This window comes from Chenopodium album, chromosome 23 (assembly GCF_948465745.1).
Source record: "Chenopodium album chromosome 23, dcCheAlbu1.1, whole genome shotgun sequence".
In the NCBI taxonomy this organism is placed as follows: Eukaryota; Viridiplantae; Streptophyta; class Magnoliopsida; order Caryophyllales; family Amaranthaceae; genus Chenopodium; species Chenopodium album.
In genome coordinates, this window is record NC_137856.1 from 10,132,598 (window position 1) to 10,154,020 (window position 21,423).

General features: G+C 36.4%; 1 protein-coding gene across 1 annotated transcript; it reads right to left on the reverse strand.

Annotated features, from left to right (window-relative positions):
• Positions 1–4,818: 4,818 nt before the first annotated feature.
• Positions 4,819–7,862, reverse strand: LOC145607005 (protein ACCELERATED CELL DEATH 6-like). Its single transcript, XM_081662801.1, has 4 exons — positions 7,181–7,862; positions 5,983–6,506; positions 5,414–5,872; positions 4,819–5,004 (listed from the first exon to the last, which is right to left on the reverse strand). The coding sequence occupies exons 1-4, from the start codon at positions 7,860–7,862 to the stop codon at positions 4,819–4,821; spliced, it is 1,851 nt and encodes a 616-aa protein (XP_081518927.1).
• Positions 7,863–21,423: the final 13,561 nt, after the last annotated feature.

The following is a 21,423-nucleotide window of genomic DNA, read 5'->3' on the forward strand; positions in this document are numbered from 1 at the left end:
AGTTAAGAAAATCATGAGTTAAGCATAAGGTTGGTGATTATGTTTTATATTTTTTCACCATTTGGTGATTATGTTTTTTTTTCACCGTTTGGTGATTGGAAGGGTAATTTTGGCAAAAAAATTAAATCAAAAGCAAAAACTTAATCACTTGTCAGATACATTGGGTTAAAAACTTAGTCACTTGTAGTTTACCAATAAAAAAAAAAAAAAACATGAGACACGTCAGTTGTGAAAATGATGGCTCGTATGAATTTTTCCCAGAATTTCCACCTTTGGCACTTCTTCCACTTCCCTACATTTCTCCTTTTATTTAATTTTATTTTCTTTACTCCCTCCGTGTTTTTTTTAAGTGTTACAATTTGACTGGCACATAGTTTTAGGTAAATTAATTGACTTAAATAAAACAAGAGGTAAGTGGGGTAGTTGAAGTATTAAAAAATTATAAAAAAAAAAGATAGTGAGGTTAATAGTTTATTGAAAGTAATGAATGTGAGAAGAAATATATAATAAAAAAGTAGTAGCGGGTTTGGGCGGAGACCATGAGATGAGAGAGATATAATATTTTAATGTAGTTTTTTGTCAAAAAAAAAAAAAGTGTAACACTTATTAAAAGACGGTCGGATTTGGTAAGTGTAACACTTATTAAAACATGGAGGGAGTACTAGTTCTTCAAACTTCACTCTTAATGGTGAATATTAGTTATCTGCTCTTTTGGAAAGCTTGAGTAAAGGAGTTCGACACTTTGAAAGGTAAATTTTTACTTTGTATATGTGGTCTTGTTGTTCTTAATTGTCTGAATCATTGTGTACTCTTTATATTTGAAAAAATTAGGGTTTAAATTTTGTCGAAAATTTTAATTCCTGAATTTAGGGTTGAATTTGGTGTTTGATGATGAAATTTCGTTTCTTTACCTTTATATTATTGTCGTATGACTCTTTATTTGCTTATGCATGGTTAAATTGGGTGGGTATCTTGATTTTGGTGTAATTGGAAGGGGTAGTGTGAAACAGAGTAATTGTACTTAATTAAAAGAATTTAGGATTTAATGTCGAGTAAAGTGTATTTATGTGTAAATTTGTTTGTGAATTATATGGAAGTTGTTTTATTTTCATATATGTGTTGATGTTAAACAATAGCTATTGTAGTTTTTTATTGTTAGACAATTATGTTGTAGATGGAGATGATCCCAATGGCACTTGTTGTTCGATTTGGTGGGGTGTGGAAACATACTCCAGATTTTTCCGTCGCGAATTTCAGACGGAATATTTTTCCGTTGAAAAAGACCTTCTTCGACGAATATTCCGTCGGAACGTCCAACTATCCGTCGGAAATTTTCGATGGATTTCCGACGGAATTTTTTAATTTGTAGGAAATATCCGACGGAAAATAAATCGGTCGGAAATACCGATTTTTCCGATGGATTTTCGAGTCCGTCGGGTCCGTCATTAGTTGACCTGATCCTTGTAGTGAGAGTATGTTGGCGGCCATGGTGAAATGAAAATGATTGATGAACTCCCTACTAATTTTAATGTGGATGGTATGAGGAAGATTATAGGTAGTTTAGGATTTAAAGACATTATTAAGATGCATTATTGTGATCCTACTAAGACAAAAAAAAAAAAAAAAACCGGCATTAGATTCTTAAGCTATGATGATGCTTACCTTTGCAAAATTTCTTAGTTTACTTGTTAAATATAGGCTTATGGAAGTTTACATTGAACATGAAAAGGATGATAGTGATGGGCATGAGGGTGTAGTTGGACCAGGTAAAGGGGTGAACTGGTTGGGTGGGCACAAAGGTCCTGCTGTCCATGGGGGGGAAGAGTGACTACCAGTATAACTAGGTTGTTTGGAAATAACAGTGAGGGTACAAATGAGACTTTTGGGGGGGGGGGGGGGGGGGGGGATATGTTCATTGAGGTTAGTCAAATAAAGGGAGACTTTCATATGAACCTCTCAGATAACATTGACTTTGATGATCAAGGGAGTGATGAAGAAGATGAGGAGGTTGTACAAGCTAGAGCACAAGTGAGAGACCACAACAAAAAAAAAAAAAAGTATGAGTTGTTACAATCTGAAGAAGAGGCATAACTAGGATGTTCTCAAGTCAGCTAGGATAACGTTATACTTTTTAATTTTTAATTTTCTCAGTGATAAATTGCGAAATATATTATTATCTTTGGTAAACTTGAAATTTTTATATTAAGCCAATTATAACACTAATGACAAATTTAAACTAAATAAATATTTAATCACAGTTAGTTTTTTTTTTTTTTTTTTTTTTTAAATTTCAATGATTATATATATATATTTAATATACAAAAATCACCCCCTTCAATTCCGCCACCAAGATCCCACGACCACTCCCCTGCTTAGCCACCTCCCTTGCCGGTGCACTGACCTCCCCGCCCCTGAACCACCACCTCCTTTCCCCGAAACCTAACTCCTTTCCCATCGAAAACCCTAGAAATGGGTCCCCCACCCCCGAAATCTCACAATCGCCCATCTCCCCACCCTCGAATGATTAAATTCGTCGAGAATTCACCGGAATTGGAAATTTCCGTTGAGAAATTCAATGAATTACTCCCTGAATTTGACTCCGAAAAGCAAGCAAGAACCGTTGTCGAAAACTCTAAATTGGAGAAATTTACCAACAAACTATTCAAAATTCCAGGAAAAATCAGGCTTTTGGAGGGTCAAATTGGGGAGATTTTAAGCCAAATTCAATGGATTTCGTTTGAGGAGGAGAGATTGATTAAGGATTTGAGGGATTGTTTGGGGAGGGGGTACAGTGGTGGCAGGGGGAAGGAGAGGTGCGGTAGGGGTAGGGGAGGCCGTCGCACTGTGAGGGAGGTAGGGGCTGGACACGGGCGCCAGTGTGGGTGGGGGCGAGGGCGGGGGAAAGGTGGCTGTTGTCGACGATCGAAGGTGGTGAGTGAGAAAGGTGAGGAAGAAGAAAGAGGGGATGATGGAGATGATGATCTTGATGATTGAGGGCATTTTAGAAATTTAAGTGTATTAAGTGAGGATATTTTAGGAACTTCAATTTTTTTTATTTTAAAAAATATTAACCATGGTTAAGAATTAACTAAATTATTTCATTAAGTTCGCCATTGAAAAATTAAGATTAATTAAAGTTACCAAAAATAATAAGAATTTATACAATTTACCACTGAGAATAATAAAAACTAGAGTGTTACTAAACAGAATTTTCCTTTTCTTGGTGGCCTAATTAGGGATATTATTACCTATTTACCATTAATACCTCCATATTATTATTATTATTATTATTATTATTATTATTATTATTATTATTATTATTATTATTATTATTATTATTATTATTATTATATCTCAAAAACAAAAGTCATACAACCTACAATAAATTAGTGGGAAGCCGAGATACAATCTGGGCCCCCACTCCTCTAGCTATAGCAAATCCTACCCTAGTGAAGATATGAGCTGCAGCACGACCCCCAATGTCTTGCGTCGTCGAGAACCTCTGAATCCGCTTCAGTAACGCAACAGCCTCCTTCTCTAATTACCCAAGCGAAGAAAAGGAGAAGGGAATGAAACCGTATCCAATCGCCTGACATCGAGCTTCATACTTAACCCGCTTTCGATGAGCATCATCAGCCACAACCCGCCTAGGAATAAAGTCAGACAGCCCTGACTGTGTCAAAAGAGAAGACCCTGTCAAATCAACACAGACATCGCGACCACGATTAATATTATTATTATTATTATTATTGAATATACCTCCAAATTAATTGAGATGCTTGTCCGAAAAAAAAAATTATTTGAGATGGCCTAATATAAATCATTTTGGCTTCGATCATCACCTTTACCTTTACCTTGTTGAAAAATTAACATCCCTTTTCCACAGTTGATTTGTTCTAGAGTGAGAAAGAGAAACAAGAAGAGTGAGAAAGATGAAGCAAATTCCGGGAGACTACCTTGCAGAGCTCGAGGAGCAAAGTGCTGCAATGGCGATGGATGTCGACGACGTTGATCCTCTTGAGGTTTTCGGCGAAAATTTAATGGCTCCTGACAATTTCAAGCTTGCTGATGCCGATTTCTTCAACTGCTTCTCCGATGATTTTGATGACACTGATATCAATTGATCGATTCACCGTCTTCCCCTACCTCGCTTTCTCTCTCCTAGGGTTTGTGTCAATTTCTTCGGAATTGCTTTTACCATGAACAAATTTAGGGTTTTTGATTTTGTTTACGTTGTAGAATTCTGAGAATTATATGGAAGTTTGATGGATTGTTGAAGATATTCTCTTAATATGAATTGTTTTGTATAATTTCTTTTGTTTTCTCTTTATTATTTCTCCTGTGCTGTTAAAATTTATCATAATTTTATGTTTTTGAAGAAACTACAGTTATTGCTACTGAAGTTTTGAATGCATTTTTGTATTTTATACTATGATAGTATGATGATACATGTTTAGCTGATAAGAAAACATGAAGAAAAAAAGGTTTGAATATCAATGAGTTGCCCTTAGTTGAACCCGTAGAGGCATTGAGGTATCCATGATGTAAACTTATTGCACTGAGTTGTACTCCGTATACGAGGGGACCTAGTAATATGTTACCTTCCGCGGGCTTTTTCGGAATCGTAGATCATCTTGTAATGAGCCATGATTGGTATGTGTTGATGGGTATATTTATACATGTTAATTGTTATGGGTAGCTAGAGTAGTTAGAAGAGTTTTTAGAATGAAAGATTTTGATGAGATAGAAATGTAGTCTTGTGTTGAGACCTATTAGAACTAAAAGAGTGACTTGGAGCATCCTGTAGTTTTCTTATTTTTAATTCGTGAAGCGCCTTGTGATTAATAATTCGTATTTTTCCCAGTTTTGTATGATTTCTAAGATAACTGCTAGCTCCTTGTGATTAATATCTTTCCTAGTTTCTATGATTTTCGAGATAACTGCTAGCTCCTTGTGATTAATATCTTTCCTAGTTTCTATGATTTTCGAGATAACTGCTAGCTCCTTGTGATTAATCAGAGTTGTGTGGCAATTGCTCAGAAAGTGTGTGACTGAAGTTTTTTCTATATATGGTATAATATGGGTTTCTGGTGTAAGAACCAGAATCATGGTTTTCTGGTATGAAATATTGATTGAGGAACTGATTATTTTATTGGTTAATACCAAAAAGAAGAGCATATTTATCTCATGTCTTTCATGGTGTCCAAAATTGCAAACTGTCTGGACAGATCCATAGTGGTATGTTTATATTAATAGGAATCAGATCAGATGTAAGGTCCTAGAACAAATGCTACAGTATTTAGCTCTTCCTATTTTAATAAATCCGAAGCCTGGAAAAAAATCTTGCTAGGCGAAATACAACGGATTTTGAAATAGTTAGTAAAACTGCACATGGAGGTAAACACACTAGTACAATGGCCAGCCATAGTGACCGAGCTGATGTCAGAGCATAAGCACTGCTCACAAAAGCTATCAAGGTTGCATAGAAAGATAGTTGAAGGATATGGATGCTGAAAGGCAGAAGAAATCTTGGCTGATCATCTCGCTGAGCAAGCATCATTGCCCACAGAGTACTGAATAGCACAAATGTATAGCCGCACATAGCAGTTGTATTTGACAGCATGAACACCTTGAAAACTGTATCCCGTGTCAGAACAGCGTATCCACGCTGATCAAATCCACCAGGGATTGAGAATCCTGCTGCAAAGGTGATAGCTGCTAAAATTACAGCTATGATTCCAAGTGTGCTGAACTTTTTCTGCATTCTTTCGTTAGCATTTTCTGGACAAAGTGTTGTTTGGTTGATCACTTGAGGTTGACTAGGTGTTTGTTTGTCATCTAAATGCATTACTAGCTGGTATCCTATTTCTGCCTGCAATTGAATATAAAAAATGTATCATTATTGTTGCATTACCTTATTAGTCCTTTAAATTTTCATGATGCCTGGTACAGGTTACATAAATTTCAGATATAATTGCTTACCATGTTTTCAGAAAGTTCTTGTAGTTTGATTAAATCCCATGGAGTGTAACCTTCTTTATTCCTCAGATTAATTCCTGTCTTATCAGTATCTAGTATCACCTTGGCCATAATGTGGTCAGAGTTCCTTGCTGCTAGATGTAAAGGAGTATTTCCTTCTATATCTGGTATATTAATGAGCCTCTTCAGTGCTGGAATACTGAGCATTTCTGTACCTTCTTGATAACTTCCCAATTTCATAAGGTGCAGCACAGTTTTGCCATTAGGGTCACAAATTGTAATTGACTGTGGACAATGGAGAAGAATTGCACGAACAGCTTTTAACTGACCAAGGCTGGCTGCAATAAGTAAAGGACTAAGACCTTTCTCGTCACGTAGGTATGCACATGATTTCTCTGTCTTAAGTATTACCTCTACATGTCCCTCTTTGTCTGCTACTGCTGCATAGTACAAAGCATTTTGCCTGCGTCGATCTGCTTTCCTTGCTAGTTCTGGGTGTTTATCTAGAAATAGTCTAACAACATCCTCTGCATAACAATATGGTTGATATGCTTAGTTGCATGCAGAAGCTGTTTATGAAAGCATATATCATTGTTTCATTAAAATGATTACTATGTATGCTCTCAACTTTCACATAATTAGGGTGATAGGTTGACTAATTTATATAGTATACTAGCATTATGACCCCTCACCCTAATTGGTCCTTTTTTCCTTTTTAATTTCTTATAGTATAGTTTATCAATGATCCAATTCTCCAATGCATGTGTAACGTATCTGATGTTTTTTCTTTTATATACCTCATACTATCCTGTCCTCAAATTAATGTTCTCTTAAGGTTGAGCAGACATAGTAAGAAAAGATAAGAAGGTACTATAGTCTTTTTGGCAGATAGTGGAAAATCAAATTTTGATTGAGCGAGCGAGGGAGCTTGTTTATGGTGAATATATGTATTGAAAATACATACACACATTATTTCTTCGTGCCTGCCATAAAGATAGTTGAATATCATATTCCATATTTATTTCTTGTTGCATATATTACATTAAGGAAGATGCAGTAGAGGCAATAATAGTTCTTGGTTAGAAGGTAATTAATAGAAAAATTATTGGTTAAGTTCCAATGGTGGGTAAAGGAACTGTAATCTAGAAGTTAGATAAAACTAGTGCAGAATAGTTGCCGGAAGTGTGAATAAGTCATATACCTGTGCAGTTGTGTATTGCTGCGTGTAGTGGAGTCAACCCAGCTGGTGCACTTAAGCTGTAGGAAACATCTGAGGTTAGGATCTTCTCAAGAACTTGTTCATGACCATAGGCTGCAGAAAGATATGGGGTTCCTTCAGCAGCATTGTTAACATAATTTGCCAGTCTCGGTTCCACATCGAGCAGGTACATTGCTACCTCCTCATATCCATTCCTGAGAGCCTCATGTAGTGGTGTGTTTCCACTTGAGTCTTGAGCTACCCATGGATCGGGACTGGTACCTTCTTCAACCACCATGTGTGACAGCAAGGTGGATCTAACCTTCTTATCTTTGACATTCTGCAAGTGAGACTTGTAAGAATTTACTAGAGCCTGCACTACTTCAAGGTGACCTAATCTCGCAGCAATATGCAATGGGTTTTCCCCATAGGAGTTGCTGCGGCAGATTAGAAGAACTGCTGCCGGAATTTTCAGCAGAGCCTTCACTATGAAGCCATAGTGCCCTCGGCTTGCTGCCAAGTGAAAAATGTTTTCCCCATCTGATGTTTGACCAAGGAAGTAGCTCTCATCTGGAGCTGCTTCTCCATTTTCTACCCCATTGGATTGTAAATGAATATCATTGAGATATCCTTCATTTCCTTCTCTGGCAGCTGTTTCGAGATAGACATCCATGGGTGTAGTCATCTCTGTTTTTCTGGTACGGTGGCTCTCCTGTGCCTTTACTTCCACTGCTGATTAAGGTGGTGGTATTTTTTTTCACCTCAAAGTCGAAATGCTTTTTAAGGACATCATAGTTTTCGTCCACGTTTTGCTCACTAAGTGTAGGTATAGTTCAATAATTCTCAGAGAATAGAATAAGATTAAATCGTATTGTTAAAAACAATGTTCATTTGATTGAAGTTAGTTACATACTACATAGTGGAACATACATGCAAATTTATTAATAATTTTGCATGATAATCGATGTAGTTGAATTAGATGGTTGTTACTCGACCAAATTAGATGGCTGAAGTTGATCACGGCACGACCAAATTAAATATTCCAACTTTGCTTTTGCTGATGTTATCAATGATTTATACATGCATAGAATGTCTTCTGTTTTATGAAAAAAACAAATAGGCAGAGCAATCATGAGAATTATGGAATTGACAATTGAGTAATGGAAAATCATAATATCACTGATAATATCTTTTCTTCCAATTCTCTCCCTGATAATATCAACTCTTCCTACATTTCTCTTATTCCTAAAAAAGAGCGGCCTGAATATATCACTGATTTTAGACCTATTGGCTTATGCAACTCCATCTATAAATTGCTCACAAAAGTCATTTATGCTAGAATCCGTCCTCTTCTCCCCTCTCTCATTAATCCTCTTCAATCCAGTTTCATTCCAGGCAGAGGAATAGAGGATAATATTATTGTGATTAAAGAAATCTCACACATGTTCAAGAAGGCAAAAAAAGGAAAAAAATATCATGGCCTTAAAGCTTGATTTGGCAAAAGCATATGACAGTCTAGAATGGAGTTTTATTGAGACCACTCTTAGGGGTTTTGGATTTCCTGGTTCCTTGGTTGATCTCATTATGTCATGTATTTCTACTCCCAAAATTTCCGTCCTTTGGAATGGTCAAATAACTGATGAATTCTCTCCTTCTCGGGGAATTAGACAAGGTGATCCGATTTCTTCTTATATATTTGTTCTTTGTCTAGAAAGACTTTCTTTGATGATTGAAAAAGCTGTTGCTGATAGAAGTTGGAAGCCCCTCAAAGTGTCTAAACACATCTCCCTTTCTCACCTCTTTTATGCAGATGATATGTTTTTATTTGGTCATGCTTCCTCTTTGAACTTGAATAATATCATGGGAATTATGTCTGAATTTGGAAAAATTTCTGGGTTACAAGTTAATATGACTAAATCTTCCATAATTTTTCCTCATTCCATGTGTTTTCCTGTTAGACAGGGACTTAGTTATTGTATCCTTTCAAAATCTCCTCTTCCTTTGGCAAATATTTAGGAGTTGAAATTCGCCCCAACAAGCTTAAGATCTCTCATTATCATGATCTCCTTCAAAAATCTTTGGATAGAATAAAAGGTTGGCAATCTAAGCTTATCAATATTGCTGGAAGAAAAACTCTGATCAAATCTGTTCTAAATGCTTACCCAGTTTTTTCTATGCAAACTAATTTACTTCCATGTTCAGTTCTTCAATCTTTGGAGAAAGGTTGTCGAAAATTTTTGTGGAATAAGGTTGATAGATCAAGATATCTACCTAGAACTAGTTGGTCAGTTGTTACCAAACCTATAGCAGCTGGGGGATTAGGCATCAGAAAATTGAGAGAATGGAATATTGCCTTTATGGCAAAGTTGGGTTGGTCTATGCTTAATGATCATTCAAAACTTTGGGTGAAACTTTTCAATGACAAATATCTCCAACATTCTGCTCTTTTAGATTTCTTTCCCAAACCTCATCATTCACCTATTTGGAGAGATCTTTTAAAAGGTAGGGACCTTTTATCCAAGGGCATGATTGTTGGAATAGGTAATGGAGCTTCTACTTATCTTTGGTATCATCATTGGGTGGCTTCCAAACCTCTTTATCATTTTGTACAGGGGGATGTTCCTCTTTCCAAAGCTCATTGGGGGGTTTCCCATATTATTAGGAATCATTCTTGGTATCTTGAGGATATCAAACATCTCATGCCTCCTAATATTCTTAAGCTTATCTTACTAATTCCTATCTCCATGGACTCGAATTTTGAGGATTTCATTCGTTGGGCCCCATCTAAGGATGGAAACTTTAGTATAAAATCAGCCTATCATCTTCAATGTTCTTTTGATTTTTACTCTCTCTCTCAGCAGCCTTTTCATAGTGCCCTTTGGAAGAATATTTGGAAAATCAAGACTCCACATAAATTTAATATGCTCCTTTGGCATTGTGCTCATTCAATTCTTCCAGTAGCAAATTCTATTTCTTCTTATATCCCCACTATCTCTCCAGTTTGTTGTAGGTGCTCTTTATCTAAGGAGACCCATCTACACCTTTTTAGAGATTGCTTCTCCTCTTCCATTCTTTGGAATTACATTTTCCAAAGACTTCCCATACCCAAAAACTTTAACTTCTCTTCATTTAAAAATCTCACTTGGGATGATTATTGGATCTCTTTTAACCTTTCACATTCTGATAAATGGAAGATGATTTTTTGTACTTGCATTTGGCATATTTGGAAGGATCGAAATACTGCTGTTTTTGAGAGAAAGATGTTCAGATCCATACATGTTTATAGCAGATTCTATGTGGACTATCAAATGAATGCTCATATTCTGCAGGGGAAAGAGAAAGCTGAAGCTGCCAGTCCTGGTTCTTCTAATTGGAATCCTCCTAGGGAAGGTTTTATTAAATTGAACACTGATGGTGCGTGGAGGAATTCAGAGATGGCAGCTGGTGGTGGAGTTATCAGAAGGAGCAATGGGACTTGGTTCTTTGGGTTTTCCAACAAATATAATGCGGTTACCCCTCTGGCTGCTGAATTGTTTGCTATGAGAGAAGGCCTCAATGTTGCTCTTGAATTCATGGTTAAAAAAATCGAGTTGGAAATTGATTCAGAATACCTTACCAAGCTCTTCAAATCGGTGGATCATGTTCCCCATCATGAGTTATATGCTGTGATCAATGATGTTGCTGGTATTCTGCAGGCCAATGGGAACATTCTCATTAGGCACGTTCCTAGGGAAAAAAATGTCTTGGCTCATAGTCTTGCAGCTTATGGAATGGACATGAGCATTGGGCATAAGGATCATTTCCTGGTTCCTCCCTTTGCTAAGCATATTTATGATGCTGATTTGGGGGTTTCTTCATTATCTGGATAGTCACTTTTGTAAGGTAGTTTCGATGCTGTGGATGTCTACTTCTGTCACTATTATCACTATTATCAGTAATATAGGTTGTATGATAAGTATTTTAGTTTTATGTTTAAGCTTAATCCTGTCTTTTCAATATATTATATGCAGAACTCTATGCTCTATATCACTATCCATCCTTATGATGATAGTGATCCTAGTTTTAGTGGTAATATCAGCTGTCCTCTGCTGTTTCTCTCCTCTGCTTCTAGTCATTCATTTTGGGTTGTTTTCCTTAATGACTGTGCAGAGGTAGGCTTTTGTTGTAAACAACTTTCTGAGGCTATAAGCTTGTAATATATATATCCTTCGTGTTGTGTTAAAAAAGAGTAATGGAAAATCAATTAATAATATTATAATATCCAATACTAAAAACAAAGGGGTGTTTGTTTTATAAGGCTTATTTCCTTGGTTTTTTTTTTAAGGGAAAAGGAGAAACTTAATTAATTAAGATAGTCAATGATACAAAATTGGGGTCTCCAAGCACATAAACACTTAGCCCCTTAAGCCCATTAAGGCTTTCGATGATAAGTGAACAAACAAAAAAACAAGTTAAACATCCTACAGTTCGAAACCAACGAGCATTACATAGAATGAGATTGTGTTTAAGAGTCATCAGGATTTCCATAAACCAGCCAGTCTTGGAGTTAAAATTAAACTAGGTGCTTCCAGTGAGATCATCTTCATAGACTTCCTTTCCAAAGCTAGGCACCACATTAAAGAACTTTTCTCCACTTTCTACTCCCATTGCCATGGCTAGACTACCAGTTTCAAGAGCGTTTTTAGCAAGATTATGAGCGACTCTATTAGCTTCACGAGGCACATAATTGAAGTTAAAAGAGCATCCTTTATCCAGCAAGGCCTGCATATCCATTAGTATGACTGCTAATTCATGCGTGCCATAATTAGCAACATTCTCAATGGTCTTCTTGAGGGAAAAAGCATCTATTTCAATGGTAACCTCCTAGAGCTGGGCATCCACCGCCATTTGCATACCTTATCTCATTGCCATGAGCTCCACCTGGGCAGAATCACTAGCAGCAACATTCCAAGCTTTGTCGAAGAACCAGGTACCATCAGAGAGTTTCGCAACAGCTCCTGCCCCTGCAGTGTGGCCATTCTTGCGCCAAGCCCCATCAGTGTTAATTTTAATGCATGTTCCCCTTGGTCTTTGCAACCTGGTTTCTCTGATCAATATAGCAGGAATCCTTCCTTTTCCCTGAAAAATGTTAAGAGTGGTAGCCAAATCCAGCTTATACTTTAAAAACAAAGTAATGGGATGATAAATGGCACGCTGGAAAACCGCATAGTTTCGAGCCTTCCATAGATGCCACAAGTAACTCTCCAAGTAGCACTCATATTTAGATTGTAACTCATCCATCCTTCCCAATTAGTGTTGAAAAAAGTGTGGTAGTTAAACTCCTTGTCCATTTTGTTTAAAGTGAAAATTCTAGACCATAAAGTCCTAGAGTTAATGCAATCTCTAAACAAGTGAAGGTGAGTCTCCAAATCTAGACTACATCTAGTACACATTGACTCAAAATTTTCTATTCTTGCAGCTAGAACTGTTGCCGTGGGTAGTATTTGATGACCTATGTTCCAAACCAACATTTTGTACTTGAAGGGAATTGTAATATGCCAAAGTTTTTTCCAGTTAATACGGGGAAAAGAGGGGTGATTGACAAAATTAGAAGCTAGTTTATAGGCACTTCGGATTGAAAACTGACCATTAGTCTCTATGCCCCAACAAAGAGTGTCCTCAACCGAAGCTAATGTTGGAAGGGGGATGCTCTCAATGAGTTTGCAAAGAAAATCCGGAATGATATGTTTTATTCTACTAGTATTCCACTTCCCATTATCAATGATATAATTAACCCCCCCAATGAGCCATATAGTTAGGAATGGGTTTATCAATAACCAAGTAGATGAGTTTATCCCCCACCCAATGATGGTACCATAGACAAATATCCTTTCCATTGCCGATCCTATAAGAAATACCCTTCACTAGTAAGTCCTTCCCTTTAAGAATGTCCCTCCAAAGAGGAGAATCCTTAGCACTAGGGATGGTATTTAGAAAGGAAGATCTTTTAAAATACCTAGCACGAAGAATTCTAAACCATAATTTGTCCGGTTCATGTAAAATTCTCCACCCAAGTTTAGCCATAAACGCAAGGTTCCAATTTTTTAGATTACGCATACCTAGCCCACCTAGTCCTAAAGGTAAACATACCTTTTCCCAACTAGTCCTAGGCAAGTAGTGAGTTTTATCGACTTTGTTCCAAAGGAATCTTCTACAACTCCTCTCTAAATCATTAAGAATGGTATTAGGAAGAAGAGTAGTTTGAATGGCATAAAGGGGGTAAGTTAAGAACGGACTTGATTAAAGTACATCTTCCGGCCATATTAAGGAGTTTAGCTTGCCAACCTTTTATTCTATTTTTAGTTTTGTTCAAAAGGTCACTATAGTCCTTAATTCTAAGTCTATTGGGACTATTATTCACACCCAAATACTTACCAAAAGATGGGGCTCCCTTAACATTGGAGACACTAAGAATGGTACTTTTGAGAGATAAGCACATTTTGGGGGAAAAATAACCTTAGATTTGGTAGGACTAATAAACAAACCGGATTTATTACCAAACTCAAGGAGAACATCCCTAATAGTCCTAACATTTTCAACCGACACTCTAGCAAAGAGGAACACATCATCGGCATAAAAGAGGTGAGACACACACACATCATGATCAATTTTAATTGGTTCCCAAAGACCCTCTCCCACCCTTTGTTCAATCATTAAGGACAATCTTTCAAGACATAGAACAAAAATGTAAGATGAGAGGGGATCACCTTGCCTAATTCCTCTCGAGGGAGTGAAATTATCCGTGATTTCTCCATTCCACAAAATAGATATAGAAGGGGTAGTTATGCAACTCATAATGAGATTAACAAGTAAGATCGGAAAATTTAATCCCAACAAAGTTTCCCTAATAAAACCCCATTCTAAGCTATCATAGGCCTTAGAAATATCAATTTTGAACGCCATTAGGTGTTTTTTGCTTGCCTTTTCAAAAAAGTGAGCAATTTCCTTAATGACTAAGATGTTCTCATCAATAGATCTTCCTTCTATGAAGCTAGATTGGACCGGATTAATTAAATTCCTTAAAAGAGGTTTAATTCTATTTGCTATGATTTTAGTAATGATTTTGTAAATGGTATTACATAAACCAATAGGTCTAAAATCATTCATATTTTCCGGTTGATCAATTTTAGGAATTAGACAAATATAAGACTCATTGACATAAGCCGGGATGCTACCCTTCCTTAAAGAATCCGTGACAAGATTAATAATAGAATTACCCACCACCTCCCAATATTTTTGGAAAAACCTAGGTTGGATACCATCCGGACCTGGACTCTTCATGGGAGCCATCATGAACAAAGCATTTTTAATTTCCAACGAAGTAACCTTGCTAGTAAGGAACACTAGGTCATCATCACTAACCACTTCTCTAGGGGTAAAAGTTACTACTCTAGGTTGAGAAATTTGTCTTGACTCGAAAATCCTCTTAAAATAGTTAACACAAACCGTTTTTAACATAGTTTGATTATCTATCCAATTCCCAGATTCATCCTTTAGACATAAAATTTTACCCCTGCTGTTTTTAACTTTGGCCAAGATGTGAAAATACTTCGTATTCCAATCCCCGTATTTTCTCCAATCTACCCCCGCCCTTTGAGCCCATTTAATACGTTCCAATTTAAGGACCTCATTAAGCTGATTTAGGAGATTTTTTTCAAGATTAATTAAGAAGGATGAATATCTAATACTTAGTGCTTTTTGGATGCCGAGAATTCGAGCCATGATACGGTTTTTACTCTGCGTACTTTCATTAAACACATGCTTATTCCACTCCTTAACCTCAGTTATGAAACATTCTTTAGACTGAAAAAAATTATTTCCCTTTCCCCACGTTTTATTGAAAAACTCATCAAAGCTAGGGTTTCCGATCCAAGCTTCCTTGCATCGAAAAGGATAATTTTTATTAATAACAATATTATCACCAGTGCAAATTAAAATAGGGCAATGATCAGAATAAGTTCTGGCTAAGTGATATACCTGTGTTTTCGGATACACTTTCAACCACTCAGCATTTGCTAAAGCTCGATCCAGCCTTTCCCTAATTAGTTCCGTTCCTTCCCTTCTGTTGTTCCAAGTAAAAGCAAGACCGTTATACCTCATGTCAATGAGCCCCTCAGCATCAGTCATTTCCGTAAAGGCCCTACCTTGAGAATTAGTTGCTGGTCTTCCCCCCATCTTCTCCGATTGAGACACCACCTCATTCATATCCCCCATGAGCAGCCACGGAGTAGAAGGTGGAGGTGGATTATCCCCTATCTTTTTCCAAAGCTCCCTTTTCTCATTGCTTGATGAAGGAGCATGCACTCCCGTAATGAGAACCTCCGGATCATTTGGAGATAATTTGAAAAGTGCATGAAGAGCATGAGGGGCGTCAACAGCCATGTCTATAAGGATAGCCGGCTTGCGCCAGAATAACCAAATACCCCCCCTAAGTCCTCTAGCCGGGATAGACTTGAACTCCTCAAACCTTAGCCTTCAACAAAGTTTATGAGCAATTTCATCACTCGATTTAGCTTAGTCTCCAATAAAACCAAAATATCAGGTGTATGCATTCTAACAATTTCAATAGCGTGGGGAGCAAAATCTTTACTCGTAGCACCTCTAACATTCCATAGGACAGATTTCATGTTAACATATGGTAAAGGAAAATCGGGAAAAATCCCTTTGCGATGCTCCAAATGATTATTCTTGGTTGGGAAGAGTTTCCCCCAATCCTTCCATTGGTCTAGCATCCCCATCGCCCAAATATCCTCCATCGATAATGGGGATGCTATCATTCGAATGCCCTGCATTAGATTCCCCGTGCTTGTATATTGGAGATCCAATTCGACACCCATTACGCTTCTCTGCGTTTCTAATATCACTATTAGGTTGTTGCTCTCCATTAGGTTCAACACCTGACTTGCTAATTGCAATGGGAATGTTGGTGGATTTTTTGGAGGGATTTCTATAGGGATGAACAGATTTTCGTAATCTGGATGAACGGGTGGAATAAGATGATTCATCATTATTTGGATACCCGCCTCTATAATTATCAATTTTTCGGTTGGTTCCGGTGTTATTCTCATAACCGGCCAAAGGTGAGGGGTTGGGAATGTTGGGAAGAGGTGGTGTGGTTGTGATAAAGGCGAGGCCCGGGATAGAGTGGATGGGGTTGGAACTCGGCGAGTTGGATATGGCGGCAGAATTGTTGGTGCAATTGGTGGTGATTGAAGGGTTAATTGAGATGGGTGATAAGGGGATACTCGATTGATCCGATGAGTCGATGTTGTGTTCATTCGGATTGGGGTTGGGGTGGGTAAAATTGGGCATGATTGTGGTGGATATGGAGATATCCAAGTCTATACAGGAGGTGACAGGACTTGTACATTGTAATGTTTTGACAGGCCATCACCAAAACTACACAAGACCGAAAGGGCCCAACCACCCCCCCAGATTTCGAAACCCCATAAACCACCTTCTAAAAAGGGTGCTTCAGGGGAGCCAGAACCAAGAAAGGGCACAAGGAACCAAGACCAGAAACAACAGCAGTCAAACAAATATTCCAAACTATACAACTTGATCACTATTCATTGCAATGCACCCTTTATAATTGTGGTGGTAAAGCTTTACACCTTCTCCACAAAACCCCAATTAAAACCCACCTCCAAAAAAACCAACAATTTCCCAAAATTTAAATTTTGGAAATCCTTTAAAACCCATAAAATCTCATGCTTAACTTCTTCAATACCAACAAGGCAACAATGGAGGAAGGTTGGAGTTGACAGTGGACAAATTTCAGGGTTCAATAACACGATTTAATAATGGAGGAATTCCGACGTTGAAAGATTTTAAAGAAAACCCTAAGAAAAATTATGGAAATAAGGGGAACGGTTAAGCCCGATAGGATAGAGTGTTTGGTGTGGAGAAAATAAATCTTCTAAATGGGGAAATTCCTAACTCCTAACACTGATAAGTTTAATATTCTTATCATGTGGCAAATATGAAAATAAAAATACGAAAAATGCAAAGTTAGTACTGTTACCCACCACTTCCCTTAGCTTACGAAGTGTAGACTTTTCGCCCATATCGTTTGCTAGCGCTGTTAAGGGAGCAAGATTGGTGTTACTATGCAATTACAAATTTACCCCTTGATAAATTTAATAAACTTATCAAGGTTAGGAGTTGGGCATCCCTCTCTAAAAAGAGGAAGTTCAACAATGGAGGATGATAAAGCTTCATTAATTGAGGAAGAGAATGACAACAAACGGAGTTGCTTCATGCTAATTAACAAACAACTCAAACTGACCAAACTTTGGTAAGGTAAAGATGTAACTCAGGTTAAATGCCAGGTGGACACTAAATTAGAAAACAAATTATTTTACTGTCACAACATGTTTACCAAGGCAAGTTATTTACATAACTATCATTTAATTAACAACAAATGTTTCTCAGTGTGATAAACTTGGATCTTCTCTTTATTGCCCATGCCACGGAAAATTAATAACATCTGCCTCATTTGCCAACTGCCAATTTCACATTAATTAGAAAGGAACTAAACGATAAATTAAATTTGTAATGTTTATATGTGAGTTCAAATAATTTATTTAATATGTTATAGTGCGTTTTTCTCTCATTTGATTGGATATCTACCTCCGTTTCATATTATTTGACAACAACTTGACATAAAGTAGATAGGAAAAATGTGTAAATGTTGCAAATAATATGAAACAGAGGTAGTACTTGTATTTAGAATTGTTTATATGTCTGCTGTAAAAAAAAAATAAAAAAATTGTTTATGTGGTACATCTTATAATAATATTCTTTTTTTTTAATTGAAAAATATGTAAATATTAGAAATCACGTAATGCGATTTTTGGAACATAAGGTACATACCCCTTACTTGATTAAAAACTAGTTTTTAGAGCGATGCCCTGAGTCATTATTTATATATAAAACAAATAAAAATAAGATAATTAAGTTGATATGAGTTTTACTGGGATGTTTGGATTTCAAATTAATTACAATTGTCGTTTGTAGTGTCTTTGATTGCAAAGTAGTCTCAACCAATCTAGGGAATGTCGTAGGTCACTGTCTATGATTCAAGTTAGTTACAAAATTCACACCTAGAATTGTTTCCCTAATATAAAATCCGATAAAAATGGATCGGAATACTAGGTGTCAATTTAGTTTGGTTGAAACTTGAAAGAGATAATTAAAGAATGATAACTATAAAAGTACAAACTCATGTTACAAAGTATTATATGTCCAAATCTGAGCCCATAAGACTCGTGAATCTATGATTTTGTCCATGAAAATCAAACGATTAGATAGGATTTTTAAAAAGCTTTTAAGTGATGTTTCATTAGCTTAATTTCTATTTATATTGAATAAGATATGAGCAAGATATTAAATCTGAGCCCAAATCATTGACCTGATTCCAATTAGATTAGAAAGTACACTAGAAGAATTTTCCAATGATAAATTATAAGCACTATTTTAACCTCAGAATCAAAAGTTATCAAATTCGAAATTCAAACTTTTTTGTAGAAGTGGAATTGGTAGAATTTGTATAGAATCGTAAAATCTGTCAGATTCTATCGATTCTACTAGCAATTCTTCGAATAAATGACTTTGCTGGCTACGATTCAAATCGTTTGAGTGAATTAGGATCATCAAATCGTACAATTCTACGATTTTAATCGCGATCTTAATAATAATGGTTGTTTTTTCATTTCCATGTCGTCGTTGAGTCAGTGTTGTGTGTCTTTGTCTAGATATCAGTATTGTAAATCTGCTGGCGTCGAGTTCATACCTATGAACTAGAACTCTAGAAGTACATGTCAGATGTAGTCGGTTTGTTAGTGTCTTTTTCCCTACCTTTTAAAATGTTTGAGATAACTCGTATTCATAATATTTGGACAATTATACCCTTTAAAATGTTTTTTTCACTTATTTTCCCTCATTAATGTTAATTCCTATTTTTTAAATCTTAAGAATAGTGTGCAAACATTATTTTCCTTATTTTTATTTATTTACGTATTTTTCCAAACAACTATTTTTTTTAAAAGAGCCACAAGGGCAGATAATGAGAATTGATCCCAGCATTCCCCTAACCACTTGAGTTATCTCTCACTCTCCAACGACTAATTGTAATATAAGGCCAAATCAAAAGAGCTTTCGGACATGGTTAACTATGCCGTGTTGCTCGTGCACCTTAACCGTTTTTAGTTTTATTACTACAATAAAAAAAAATAATAATAATCTATATTAATTACTTGCTCCATTTCTCCAGACACGAAATTTTAGGAGGGATAGTAGAAAATATTATGTTCGATGGAAGTGAGTTGGTTGAAGAATAAAAAAAATCTAAAAAGCAAAAGTGCGTATAAGTGGGGAAGAGAGAGAATGTGAAAAATACGACATGAGGAGATCATTTCATCCGTTTGGTTGGAGTTTTTGGAATGGATTGGAATAAAGTTAAAATCCATTTCATCTATTACGTTATTTGGTTAGGCAAATATAGTATGGAATCTCATACTGATGGGTTCTAATTCCACCACATTCCCTAAAATCTCATACTCACCTTTCCCTTTAAGATTCACAATCCATTCCTTTAACGAATTGTAAAAACAATTTCAAAGAATAAACCAAACAAGTTTAGACTGTTATGGGGTTTACCGGTTTAGAATCCATACCTTCCATACCAATCAATTTCAATTTAACAAACCTAACAACCCCCAAAATACGGACGAAGTAGTTATTAATTAGTGATTTTACACGTTTTTATCCCAATATATTATGATTTTGTCCCTTAAAAAACAAACGAAATACAAAGTATGCTTATGCCCTAATTTTTTGCCCCATTGCAAATAATAGGGTCAAACTTCAAAAACTTTGACCATAAATTCCCATCTATTTCATGCTACTAAAAGTGAATCTAAGGGGACACTTGGCAATATATTATTAAAAAAATTCTGCCAAAATTACTTTCTAATTAAAAAAAAAAATCATTTTATGTAAAAATAAAGTTTGCATCTAGATTATGATTCTAATTTTACAGGATGTTTTGTGTGTGACTGGCCGCACGCTGTGGCCACCTAAAATATGACAAAAGTAACCCCACCGACCTATTAACCCCTGACCAAAGTAACCCCTCCGACCTAGTAACCCCTGACCGACCTAGTAACCCATGACTAGACCTACACTGTGTTTGGATAGAACTTTTGGAAGGAAAGGAAGGGGAAGGAAGATGAAGGAAGGGGAGGTGAAGAAAAGGGGAGGGGTGAATAACACCAAATCCTTCATTTGGATAATAGAGTAAATGAAGGAAGAGAAAGTGAGGGAATTTGCTTGTTCTTGTGAATTTTACCCATGGTTGAACTAATGTTTTTGTTCTTGAGATAATATAAATAGAAATTCAAAATTTTTCGAAATTAAAGAAATAGTCACATAATATAATTTCAAAATATAAACCTTTGGAAGTATAAATTCTTACGTACAAATTTTCCAAAAACAAAAAACCTATAAATCATTTCCCAGTCGATTTTCCAAAATGAAATTTTTAGAAAATTGATTTTTGAAAATTAAACCCAAAATTTCTGAAAATTGATTTTTAAAAATCAAAACAAATTGGTTATAGAAAAAGAAGAACACATTTTTTAAAAATTGATTTTCGTATGATAACACTTTTTTTTTTTTTTCTAGAAAACTGATTTTTGAAGAACCATAACTCAATTTTGGATATGGCGGCAATTGATGTGGTGGAGGCTACAAACAGCAGGTGCAGGGTGCTGGAGAGATTTGCTCAATTTTCCTTCCAAATCTTCTCTAATTTGGAAAGATTTGTTCTTAATTGTGGAAGGAAATAATTTCCTCCCAATTCCATCACCTCCCATCTTTGCTCTCCAAGTGGAGGAAAACTCATCCCTTCCTTTCTCTCCCCTTCCCTTCCCTCCATCTCTCTACATCCAAACAAACTACTAGTGACCGACCTTGTAACCCATGATCGGACCTAGTAACGTAAATCCTAACCTGACCTGGTAACCCCTAACCGGACCTATAGTAACCCTTGACCGAATCTAGTAACCCTTATCCAAGTAACCCTTGACCGGACCTAGTAACCCCTGATCGGATCTAGTAACCCCTGACCTAACCATCAATTCCACTGCTAAAGCAGCCACCAAATCACCAAGCATACACATACACTCATTCCAAACAATTTTTAA

Coding starts and splice junctions, on each gene's coding strand:
- LOC145607005 (XM_081662801.1), bottom strand. CDS start 7,862: ATGACTACACCCATGGATGTCTATCTCGAAACAGCTGCCAGAGAAGGA. Junction 6,507..7,180: donor AGCAATACACAACTGCACAG/GTATATGACTTA, acceptor ATTGTTATGCAG/AGGATGTTGTTAGACTATTT. Junction 5,873..5,982: donor AAGAACTTTCTGAAAACATG/GTAAGCAATTAT, acceptor ATTCAATTGCAG/GCAGAAATAGGATACCAGCT.